Below are 13333 nucleotides of genomic sequence, written 5' to 3'. Positions count from 1 at the left end.
CTTTCAAAAGCATTAAAAAAAAAGTCCAAATGTTGGTTTCACTTTTAAAATCGTAATTTCTTTCTTTATTATGTCTTCCCAACAACAGTTTAGATTTTCAACACTTACACAGGAAATTTTTTATTGTTTACGTTCTATGTCAACCATGAAAAAATAATGTGACCTCACAAATGGGAAGATAAAGAAAAAAATAATTGTATGATTGTTCAGATTATAAATGAAGCCTCTGGCAGAACCCAAGAAACAATCTTGGTTTCCTATTTCTTATCAGACTTTGCTTGATAATTGATATTTCTATATATATCATATAAAAAGGCACACAAATACATTCTCAGCACAATTTACCTAATTACCATATAAGTACCTGCCATTTAAAATAATAGATTCCTGGAAAACTCATATCACTCATGGGCAGTAGCTTCAATACATATGCCTGAAGTGAATCTGAAAGTCCAAAGACAATGTTAAAGTAGCTGCCAAGAAACAACTAGATGACATTTGTGCTATGTTCCACTTAGCCACTCTATCCAAATGTGGAAGTGATTGAGAGCTCACTTATTTGTACTATTTTCAAATTATTTTTTACAGTCTGAATGTGAAATAGTTCCTTGTTTCTCAGGAAAACACCAGGGTGGAAAAAGCTCAGGTATCAACAATGCACCCCCATCACTTTCCCACATAACAAAAATGAGTACAATTTAATATTCAGATTTCCCAGCATTAAAAAATAAATAAAACAATCTTGGATGTGACAAAAGTAGATAGTAAGAATCCATTTGACCAGAAAAAGTCATATCATTATTAAGCTTTTAATACAAACAATCTCTTAACCTCTTTTATCAAAGAATGGTGAAAATTTATACACAGACATAAGTTAGTTTCCAAATACACTGCCAACTTGCTTGCATGAGTGGATTGAAATTTTTATTTTAAAAAAATGAAAGAAAAAATAAAAGAACAAAAGAGTACATGGGTGAAAATCAAAAGTAACAAAAGCCAACATAATTAAGAAAATCTATTTGTTAATTAAGTTTTCAAATGTGGCAATTTGCAGGGAATAAATTATTCATCAAAAGTAGCCTGACAGGAGTTCAGGGGAAAAACTTAGATGACTCAACCTTCTTACTTCTGTGCTGTTTAGACATGTTGAAGCCAGATGTTGCAGCTATACAGGTTCATAAATCGCCAATTAAAGGCTAGAAAATTTGAATAAGCATCTCAGAACCCAAATGGTGTGTTTTGTTCAAGGGTTCTTACATGCATGAAGTAAATATCATTATCAAAGTGTAAGATTGTTACTGTTTCTTGCTTGTTCTTGCTACTTTGTCCTTCTGATCATCTACTTCCCCTCTCCCTTTCACAGACAGACAGACAGACAGAAACACACACACAAATGGGCGAGTAAAGGGAAAGATACATCCAACTGCACACTGGTGTGGTTATCAGATTTCTGAGAGACTGGAAGGGTCTTCTTTCTTGTTTTTCTTAGACACACTTTTACACAAGTTGAAGAACAGAAGTGGTCTTTTTTTTTTTTGTTATTTTAGTAAAAAATGTTTATTTGATGCTTGCCTTGAAGAAATTACATAAAATAATTAAGTTTGACTTTTAATAACATCAAAAATAGAGGACACTAACCCAGTAATACTTGCATGACGAAAAATAATGGAACTTTCAATTAATGTCATGTTTTTTAAAAACTTACAATGCAGCATCCTAATTTAATAGGTCACTATATAGTTAGTCCAGAAAAGTCTACTTCTCAACAACAGATATTTAATTATAGCTTATAGATAAGAAAAATTAAATCCAGTAGTTTTGGTGAAATAGTGTTTCATTAACTTCATATGCAATGTGAAGTGCTGGGTAACTGTTAAGTATTATCATTAACAGCATTAAAAGCTTTTTTAAATGAATTAAGCTATTCATGCTTAATGTTGATGATGACAAAAGGGAGCCAGTGCATCAGGTCGGTAAAAACAAGGATGGTCATATCCACTGAAATAAACAGGCCAGAATTAAATGAGTAGTCACTTAAGAGGGCATAAAGTAGCAATAGAATCTTAAGAAGACTAAAAAAGTTCCTATGCAAAATATATTTGGAGGAAACTCCATGGGTATTTCATATATAAATGCATACATACATATGTACTATAATATGTATATTACATATATACAGAATATACATATACGTATATAGGTATAACACATATATATAGAATCATATATTACCTGTAATATATGTATAATTTATAACGTATAATAGTAACCAGTATTGATCAGTGATTCAACTGAAACTCTGTGATGGCCTTTCCTTCTACTTCTGAAATTTTGATAACAGATTCTATTCAGCTATCAATTAGGTAAATCCTGGTAAAATTATGGGCTCTGGAACCAGACAGCTAAGGTTGAATCCCATTGATTACTTATGTGACCTCTGACACAATGGTTTAAGCTTCAATGTTTCCATTTCTTCACTGCTAAAATTACAGTGGCTATCTCACAGGGTTACCATGAAATTAAATTAATTAATACATGTAAAATGCTTGGAAGCACATGTGGTATTTAATATGTACTAAATATATACCAGTCTTTGGTGACTGAAGTAATAGTAGTGCCACAAAAGTGAGCATAGAAAGTATATTTTAAAACATATTCATTTCAGTCGTCACAGAGTTTAAAGAGTAAAAAACAGCTTTACCTCTCCTCCACATTCCTGGGAGACTGACTGCCGTGGTTGCTGTTCCCAATGAAATTTCGAATTTCTGTGAAGTAAGCATCTTCTTTGTCATCCAGAATCGCACCTGTACTTTCCAGTTCAGAATGAGGCGACGATGTTGCTGTACCTGCGTGGAGCAGAAAGCCTTTTATGACAAAGATTATTGTTTATCTAGCTACTTATTTGGAAACTCACTCCTTATGAATTTGATCAGTGTTGTTTCTTCAAACATGCCCTATTTATATTAATAACTTTAGGAGGTCAAAGTCTCCCCAGTTTACCATCATACACATGGCCATGACAGTCCTTTGGGAACATATTGAACCACTGAAATCATGAAGTACAGTCTCGCAAAGAAGTTGCTTCTCTCACTAGCTTTCCTTACCTCTATTGTGACATGAGAACATTTGTGTTCATATAATGAGAATTTAGGGTGAGACAAATTATGAACAAGTCTTAAATAGATTCTGCCATATGACACTGTATATGAAGTCCTGGTTGCAGTCAACATGCTTTTTTTTTTTTTTTTGGCTGCTGTGCTAAAGCATATAACAAAATACAGTTTAAAGGCACACTGAAAATTCTGCATCCCGGTTTGCTGGGCAAAGCTGTGGGTTGACTCAGAACACTCCAGTCCAGGGGCTGGTGTAGTATTAAAAGGACAATATTAGATCTGCTGATTACAAGATGATCTTCAGCTTCCTTGGCCATGAAACGCGAGACTCACAATACCTGTATCACAGGATTGATGTAAAGCTTACATAAACTTAATCAACTATAAACACTTTGTATGTGGTTGAGTTTTACACCAACATTGGCTTCCTGTTGTTTATCTTGCCTGCAAAGTATCTATAATATAATAGTTCATCACAATAGTCTATATGACAAAAACAAGAGGTTAAAACATCCCCTCACCTAAAAGAGGTTATAATCTAGGTCAACAAGTATTAATGTTGACACGTTACATGTTTAACTATTTTTTCTAAAATAACTTTGATAAGAAAATTATAGTTGTCTGCTCTAAGGGTACACACAGTTAGACAGTGTGGTCAGTTCTGCATATTGGATTATACTTCTGTACCTAAAATCTAATATTTTAAAACTATGATCATTAAATTGCTGACTTTGAGGGAGATGAACAGTATATACTTTTAGGTAGTAATCAGACAAGATCATAAACAATGTGCCTTTACAGTGAAAGAAAGATTAATAATTTAAAAATTCCATCAATAAAGATTGCTAGTCTGTATTAATCCAACTTTTTTCTGTTCTTAAATCTCTTTGCCTGAACTCTGTATCTCTCCTCCCCTACTCCCAAAGCATAACCTTTATTCTCTGGAGACAAATTGTGACTGCACAGGTTGGCTCTGCACACGTATGCCAGTTGGCAAATGTTACTTAATGACTTATTATCTAACTATTAGAAGCCAAAGACTGGAAAACCTACAATCCCTTCTGCTAAATATGTGCTGGCAAGGTTCTAGTTAAGAAAAGTCTAGTTTTATGCCAGTTACTTTTATCTTAATTTTATATAAGAATTTGTGACAAAAACAAAGCACCACTATCATTTGCTATGGGTTGCTCTGATCATGTCAATAGTCTCATATTCCGAGTCATAACAAAAACTACCCAGAGAGGTTCTCTGATCTGCAGGCCTTTTACAAAAGCAGCTATGCTTTCTAGATTAATATTCAGAGGGTGACATTCTGGGTCTGCCACTCTAGAAACTCTGCCATGCCTAGGGGCCACATTCTGTGCCAACAGGTGAAAAGACAGTCCCCTGCAATTAAGGAAATCTTGTTTCATAAGTCTCCTGCGAGTTTAGGTCATTGTCCTCTTTGCTTAAAATTACCCATTAACATGAATTCAGGAAGATAAAAAACATAATACAAATAGGGCCACTGAATCATCAATTAATCAACAGTCACATTGCTCACATTATTCTAAAATCTCAATAGAAACTTGCTGGAAATTTTTACAATAAGACCTGATTTGGTGTCAAAGTGGAATAAAAGAAGAAAGATCACATTATCTTATTATTATTTAAAATATGAAAAAGAAGTCATATTTGACTTATAACACAATTTATTACGTACCGGACATGTTCCCATTCTCATGTTTCTTTAGGTGTCTGTCTAAATTGGTTTGTTGACCAAAACACCTATCACATAAGTGACACTTAAATGGCTTCTCTTTATTGTGGATGTTGCGAACATGCCTTTGCAAGTTAGAAGATATGCTAAATGATCTGTCACAGTATTTGCATCTGAAAAATAAACAAAGAGAAAATATTTACAAGCACAGTAAAAGGTATTTCTCAAGACTAGTTAGCCAGCTTTCAAAAATCATCTCCACTCATAAAACAACATTTTAAAGGAAAGGCACGGGGAGAATACTATTCACACAGTTAAGATTTTAATTCCAATAGACTGTGGTCACTTTAAAGACTTTCATGACTTTATCAAAAACCATAAAATATTAGTGATTTGATTGCTCCCAAATTCATTAATCAGTACCAATATTTTAAGTAAACCTCATAAAATAAAGCACACTGAGGAACAGTAGCATTGTTTTATCTTCTGCTTAGGACAATACAATTAATTTTTTGGTAAACAAACATAAAACATTCATATAGTTTTCAAATACAGTAATACATCACTTTTTAATTCAAAATTGCAGTCTGATTAACCAATTTCTCAGGAAATTCACTTTCTCAGATGCTAATCCTAAAGAAAATTCCATTATCAGTTTCAAAGTAGCAATGAACATCCTAGACTTTTAAAACTAAGACAATGTAAATAACTCAGTCTGATACCCAAGAATCATCTACCATAAAGCCTTTTCTCTATTAATCTTTAAACTGTTATAAAAAAATAATGCCACTAAATTCACTTTGTGAAAAAAAAAGCAAAGGTCTTCCATTTATCTCCCTTCCTATTACTCCCTATTTTTCATTTCTCTTTTTCTGAAAGAGTCTCTAGCACTCTGAACTAGGTCAATTTTTCATGAAAGCACTTATTATTGGTTGGTTAATTGTTTCTCTCGTCCATGTAATAAAAATACCATAAATTATTTTTAACGTTTTCCTTTAGTCATAAAATGAAAACATAAAAATGCAAGGCCCCCTTCCCCTAGTTCTCATCAGTGAAGAAGAAAAAGGTTTTTAGTAATTGAGGTTATTGTCCTCTGTCATTTTAAGGTAAAGGTTCTATTATTTGCCATCATTTGTTTCTGTGATTTGGGGGGACATATTACTTGAAAAAAAAAGTTAACTTTCTCCAAATGACTTTTTTGTTGTTGCTGTTTTTTAGATGAAGACTCACTTCATCACCCAGACTGGAGTGCAATGGCACAATCTCGGCTCGCTGCAACCTCCACCTCCTGGGTTCAAGCGATTCCCCTGCCTCAGCCTCCTGAGTAGCTGAGATTACAGGCACGTGTCACCATGCTCAGCTAACTTTTGTATTTTTGTAGAGACAGAGTTTCACCATGTTGGCCAGGCTAGTCTCCAACTCCTGACGTTAAGTGATCCACACACCTCAGCCTTCCAAAGTGTCAGGATTACAGTCGTGGGTCACCGCGTCCAGCCTCCAAATGACTTTTAAATGAAAACTTCAATCTTAGAGGACAGAAAATTCTTAACTCATCCTTCCATGTGTGAAGGGCCCTTCTCCTCCCACTTCTGAATGCAGAGTTAGTGGTTCAAGAGCTCTAAAGCAGAAATCAGCCCATTCCACTAGAGTTCTTGGGCTTCTGTGGGTGTCCTTATGTGATGCCAGAAGTCTAGTCAGTTCAGTAGGAAAAATAATCTGTTGAACTAGTTACTTTGGCATAGTATCAATAAACCAACACAAGTACTGATTTAATTTTTCCCCCTTAAAAAACTGTTCTGGCATCATAAGGTTCTTCAACTTTCCTCACTTACAATATTAATAAAAAATGTGTGAAACCCCACATTATGGTAGTTGTAATATTTTAACCCCTGTTTTTTTTTTTTTTTAAATGCACATAAAGTTATGACCTTCTCTGCAATAACTCTGTTTACCTCCAAGGTCCACTGCAATGAGAACCATGCTATATTTAGCACAATTTATTCTGTGCTTAGCAGAATAACCTAGAAAACCCTGTTAGAGTAAACATACTCCCACGAAACACTGTAAAAAATTTTTTCACCCAAAACACTTTCTACACAAATCATGAGGAAGAGAGATTATGTTTCTACCATGCTCCTAACTTTCTGCTTGCACACAAAGGGTCTTTTCCAAATCTAGTAAGCATCATCTTCTCAAATCTAAAGAAGCATGTTCTAACCAATGATCAGTTGTTACTTTCTATCTCTCCTCTACTAAAGTCTTGGCCAGAAAAAGAATGCTCTAAATAAAAAATCAATTCCTCCTACACAACTCCAATAAGAGCTTAAGTTTTAGGAATTCTTAAAATGAACACACAACACAGTCATGGGCAGTATACTATTAAGCCTTCCTAGTTATCGGATGCAGACATGGAGGTCAGACGAGCCTTTGATATCATGATGCAAAATAAAAACGCTGAAGTGAGAGCTCTGGGCCTGGGTTTTAATCCTGACTCTATTAGTATCAGACTTTGCAGAAGGCAATTAGCATATGTAAATCTGAATTTTTTCATTTGTAAAACAGAGGGGCTGATGCATCAAGGACACAGAGATGAAAAAGATATGGATTATCCGGGACATGGTGGCACCTGCCTATAATCCCTCCTCCTGCTAATAATCAGGAGGTGGACGTGGGAGAATTGCTTGAAGCCAGGAGTTCAGAACCAGCCTGAGCTACAGAGTGAGACCTACTGTCTATTAAAAAAAAAGGCAGGGGGGGATTCCACTGTCAAGGAGCTTGTGGTCTACTGGTATTTATCTATCTGAAGAGAGAATTTTCTATATAGGGGACCATGTTTAACTTTTACTACATAAAGTATTAAAACCTAATAGAACTTTCCAGAAGGCACAGGTCAGCCACAGGAAGCAGACATAATCTGTATATAATTTACATATCATATTAATTTTTTTATTTAATTTTTTTCTTTTTGAAGTAATTTTAGACTTACAGAAGAGTTGCAAACATAGTACAAAGGGTTCCCATATACCCTTTACCTCAGCTCCTCCAATATTAACATCTTACCTAACATTCATTAAAACTAGGAAATTAACGTTGATGTAATACTATTAACTAAAATACAGACTTTATTTTAATATCACCAATTTTCTCCAATGCTCTTTTTCTGTTCCAGGATCTGATCTAAGATCCCACATTGCATTTAGCTGTCACGTCTCCTTAGTTTTCTACAGTCTCTGACAGTTCCTCAGTCTTTTCTTGCCTTTAATTACCCTGATACTTCTGAATAATACCGATAGGGAATTTGGTAGAATTTTCCTCAATTTGGGTTGGTCTGATATTTTCTCATTATTAGAGTGAGGTTATAAATTTTGGGGGAAAATAGCACAGAGACAATATGCCCTCTCAGTGTATCCTATCAAGGGTACATGATGCTGACATGTCTAACTTCTGGCGTTGTTAACCCTGATCATTTGGATAAGGTAGTATCTGCCAGGTTTCTCCACTATAAGGTTACTACTTTTTCTCTTTCTAATTAACAAATATTTTGCAGAAGATATTTTGGGGCTACGCAAATATCCTGTTTCTCCTTGAACTTTCACTCACTAATTTTTTATTTTTTAAATGAAGTTTTCTTTTTTTGAAGATGGTGTCTCGCTGTGTTGCCCAGGCTGGTCTTCACCTCCTAGGTTTGGGTGGTCCTCCTGCCCCAGCCTCTCTGAGTGCTGGGATTGTAGGCATGAGGCACCACATTTGGCCTAAATAAACTTTTCATTTTAGAAGAGTTCTAGATTTATTAAAAGGTTGCAAAGATAGTACATAGTACCCATTTTTCCCTATTGTTAATATATTTCACGTACATTTGTCACAACTCTTAAACCAACATTGATACATTAACTAAACTATAAACTCTAGTTCACTACATACACTCATTTTAACATTCAATTGATCTTGCCTGTAGCAATTATTATTGTGATGTCCTAATTGTGATTTTGTTTTCCTCATTTTTTCTACACTGTTCATTGGAATTCTTCCACAAGGAAAAAATAAATAAATAAATAAATAAAACCAGAGGGGCTGGACAAATAATTGTGTAAAATCTCCAGCTATACCAAAATTCTGGTTTGTGGTTTAAAAAATATATATGTACGATAATAGCGCCATTATTGGGTGGAATAAAACCATTGAATTTATGTACAAAGAAAGAGTAAAATGAACCTGATAACACAGTTTTCAGTACTCTTGCCATAACAAAACATGAGTGTGGAAACCTTTCCTTCCACTTAAGCAGAATTTCTGGTAATAGAATTTTCTGAAAAGGGGAAATCATCTAAAACTTCCCAGTATTACATCTCCCTGAGACCTGTTATATCAAGTGCATTCTATCATGTATAAATTGGAAATATATCACTTATAATTAGTGATTTATAAAACAGGTAGGAAAGCAAGGAAATTGAGAAAACACTGATGTTTTAAGTTTAGCTCCCTCTAGCTTTCTCCTAAGATTTCAATTATCCTCAAATGACTCATTTTCTTATTTTACCATTAAAAAAAAATATATTTGAAATGTGATAAATAACTTACTTTTTTGTTTTAATAGAAAAACTTAGCACTCAGGAAAAAATAATTTTGCATACAAGCAATGTATAAGAATTTCAAAGGAGAATGACATTATGATATTACTTAAGTTATATAATATTCATGCTTTGAAGAAATATTTACGAGTACCTAATACTGTGTGCAAGGCATTGAACATTAAACAATGTAGTTTATATTTTAAAATTAGAAAAAGTCTATTTTCAATCTTTCATAAACAATATTAAAATTAGATGTGTTCGATGTGTCATATAACTAATCTTGGCCTGTAATAGAATAAGCTAAGAGGTAATTTACGAAATTATTGATAAAATTACCCCTTTTTCTATAGTATATTTTATCTGTCCTACCTCTAGTTTCACATTTTCTTCTTCCCAGACTTCCCCAGGTTTAAGATCTGTTCCTTTATTCTTTTTTTCTTTTTATTTTTGACAGAGTCTTACTCTGTCACCCAGGTTGGAATGTAGTGGTGCAATCTTGGCCTACTGCAACCTCCACCTCCCAGGTGCAGTGGATTCTCCTGCCTCAGTCTCCCAAGTAGCTGGGACTACAGGTGTGAGCCACCACACCCAACTAATTTTTGTATTTTTAGTAGAGACAGGGTTTCACCATGTTGGCCAGGCTGATCTCAAACTCCTGACTTCAAGGGATTCACCTGTCTCTGCCTCCCAAAGTGTTGGGATTACAGGCGTGAACCACTGTGTCCAGCCTAATCTATTCTTTAAACCTCCTATTGTAACCCATGGAAAATGACTTAGCTGTGCTGGGGGAAAAAAGTACATATGGGTTGTTAACTCCTAGCAGAGATCTGAGGCTTGGAAAAGGAAGGCTGCAATGTTATGATTTTTGTCAATTAAGATCATCCTAATTATTGAGAAAAGAGAACACAATGATAATAAAAAATAATATTTAAAATGGCTAGCATTTCTTAAGTACTTATTCTGTCCTAGACACTGTGCTGGAACTTTTAAACTGAGAGATAGGAAGCCTTGATTAAAGAAACCAGAACTCTTCTAATTTCGATCCTAGCCATTAGTCAATTCTTTCTTGACTCAAAATTGAATAGACATATATTCAGACATGTATAAAAAAGCCTCCTATGAAATCGTGTCCATGAACTCACTTTAATTACTACAATATTTGTCAAGATATTTAGCAAATATCATTGTCAAACCTGTAAGGTTGCTCTCCTGTATGGGTTCTCAAGTGCCGTGTTAGGTTTGCAGACCTTGGAAAAATCTTGCCACAGTATCTGTTATGAAAAGATGTTTATAAAAGAAAGTCAGCACAGTCGACTATATTTCACTCAAGCCACACAGCAGCCAGATGCTTATTCCTGGTTCAATTAATCTTGCATGGAACTCACATTTCTTTGGTGTTTAAAATTTGTAACAAAGCCATTTCACAGATATTAATATAAATAAGTCTACAAATAAAGACTTAATTCTAAGGTCTGGTTGAATTTATTCACATATAAGCAAGCAATTTATGAAAATAGACTTTAGTTTTGATTACTCCTATACATCTCTCTTATTAACTCGATATTTTTACATTCACAAAATTGAACCAGACAAGGGGATAAAAATATGGTTAGAGTTTCTGATTCTGGGTTGATGTAAACAGATTTCAAATGTTTCAACATCATTTCAAATGTTTCATTTTACACGTCAGTCACAGTGATAACTCCCTATACATAGAGTGGTATCAGATCAGACAAAATCCTGAGACTTCATCCATCAAGGTATGTACTCATAAAAGCTTTTTTTCTGGAAAGAAAGTGACATATTTTTCAAAGAGCAGATAAAGTTGCATGCCTGAGTCAGATACCTACACGTTTCTAAAGATGATTCAGAAATTATAAGCATAAATTATGTAGCAAAAAAAATCACACACAAAACCAGAAACATAAAATAAGCTTTACTACTGATGAGTAACAAAAAATGTACTAGCTAGTTTCATTCACTTGTGGACCTTATTGGTCTTTAATTAATGGCCTTATTCTTTAATGCCATGACAATTAATGAATATATGCTTGAGCACAGTAGTAGTATACCTTTAGATGAAAATAATTAATTGTGAAAGAAAATTCATAAATATCAAAGTGAGACAAGTAGATAGTATTTGGACTGTTTCCAACCTCATTTATCACAACCAAATGGCCTGTGTTAAAATTCACATTTAATAATTTTTTAAAAACACTATTTTTATATTTCACTAAATGAAGAACACTTTGAAGTGCTTGAGATCTATCATGGTGGCTATTAATCATCTAATCAGGAATAATTTCCAAAACAAACAGCAAGGCCTTTTGAAATCAGAGGGGAGATTTCTGGAAAGTCAGCCATGATTAACTGTTCAGTTACCTGCAGGTATAGCGCTCCTTTCCCTTCCGCAGAAGGTTCTCTGGCAGGGCACTGGGAGGCGCCCTGAAGTTGAACATAGAGGGTACTGACTGTAGGAGCTCACTTGCCTCAGGTTTCAGGGCACTGAAGCTCTCTAGCTTTTCTGCCATGTTTTCAATAGCTGACATCTGAAAGGTAAAAGCACAAGACCATGAAGCGTTTGGCATCTTGTCTTCTATTATAATCTCTGGCAAACCAAGGACATCATTTAAAAGGGAAGCATGAAATCTGTGATGGGTTGTAGAAAGAGACTGTAGTATCCCAATATTAAATAAACAACAACAGAATTGATTTATGTGGGAAATACCATAAGTAGAACCAAGCTTATAAAACGCTGAGTGAACTTTTTCCATAAGACCTTGGTTAGGCCATTTTATCATAATCTGATATATAATTGAACATTGAAATATATAAGAGAGCTAATAAAGCCAAGTCAAGTTTTTTATTTGATTAAGTGACAGCATTAGTATCATGGGATGGATATTAACGTAATGGAAATTATAGGGAAAGTTGCTATATGCCTTGCCTAGGCAATGAAAACCATAAGAACCATGCAGTCCCAAGAAAAGAACTGAAAGCATGGAAGAACATGAAGTGTTACAAAATTACAGCTTAAGCCAAATATGTGTAACTCAGAAAGAAAAAAATTAAATGTATAGGAGGGTATTGCCTAAGACTACATTAAATTACCATCTGGATATGCCATATTTTTTTTTTTTTTTTTTTTTTTTTTTTTGAGACAGAGTCTCCCTCTGTCGCCCAGGCTGGAGTGCAGTGGCCGGATCTCAGCTCACTGCAAGCTCCGCCTCCCAGGTTTACGCCATTCTCCTGCCTCCGCCTCCCGAGTAGCTGGGACTACAGGCGCCCGCCACCTTGCCGGGCTAGTTTTTTGTATTTTTTAGTAGAGACGGGGTTTCACGGTGTTAACCAGGATGGTCTCGATCTCCTGACCTCGTGATCCGCCCGTCTCGGCCTCCCAAAGTGCTGGGATTACAGGCTTGGGCCACCGCGCCCGGCGGATATGCCATATTTTTAAGTGGGATCATATACAAATAATTTTGATTAAATATTAATTTCATCAAAGACAAAGACTGAGTTGAAATGACAGTTCGTCATATGTTAGTATAATTTCATATAACATAACTTGGCATGTACCTTGTAAGACAGGGGGAGCTGTTCATGTAAACATGCTTTTAGAGAAACATTCTTGAAAGAAAACTATCCCTGCCTAATTCTTCCCCCCAATAATCTAATTTTTGTTGTTTATAATCTTCAAGTTTTTGTTCACCTGCACACTTATTTGAGAGTCACAAGCAGAGGATGGCATTTACTTTTAAAGTTGGCTTGATCACTGTTTTTAAAAAATTTTTTTGTAGAGATGAAGTCTCACTATGTCGCACAGGCTGGTCTTGAACTCCTGGTCTCAAGCAAGCCTTTCACCTGCTTCAGTCTCCCAAAGTGCTGGGATTATAGGCATATGCTACTGTGCCCAGCCTTAGCTTGATTCTTAAGCTCCACAGCCAGAGGGA

The 13333-nt window shown here is 34.9% G+C and overlaps 1 protein-coding gene across 15 annotated transcripts in view; it reads right to left on the bottom strand.

Annotated features, from left to right (window-relative positions):
- MECOM (MDS1 and EVI1 complex locus) overlaps nt 1–13333 on the bottom strand; it is a 622387-nt gene that overhangs the window by 6733 nt on the left and 602321 nt on the right. For all 15 annotated transcript variants that reach the window (XM_030929613.1, XM_030929616.1, XM_030929646.1 and 12 more), the window contains 4 exons: nt 11766–11932; nt 10577–10654; nt 4816–4985; nt 2702–2846 (listed from right to left, as the gene is read on the bottom strand). In XM_030929613.1, the coding sequence (XP_030785473.1) occupies nt 2702–2846; nt 4816–4985; nt 10577–10654; nt 11766–11932 (560 nt within the window). The remainder of the gene's footprint in view (nt 1–2701; nt 2847–4815; nt 4986–10576; nt 10655–11765; nt 11933–13333) is intronic.

This window comes from Rhinopithecus roxellana, chromosome 1, assembly GCF_007565055.1.
Source record: "Rhinopithecus roxellana isolate Shanxi Qingling chromosome 1, ASM756505v1, whole genome shotgun sequence".
Classification (NCBI taxonomy): domain Eukaryota; kingdom Metazoa; phylum Chordata; class Mammalia; order Primates; family Cercopithecidae; genus Rhinopithecus; species Rhinopithecus roxellana.
This window is presented reverse-complemented; position numbering and strand designations above follow the sequence as displayed.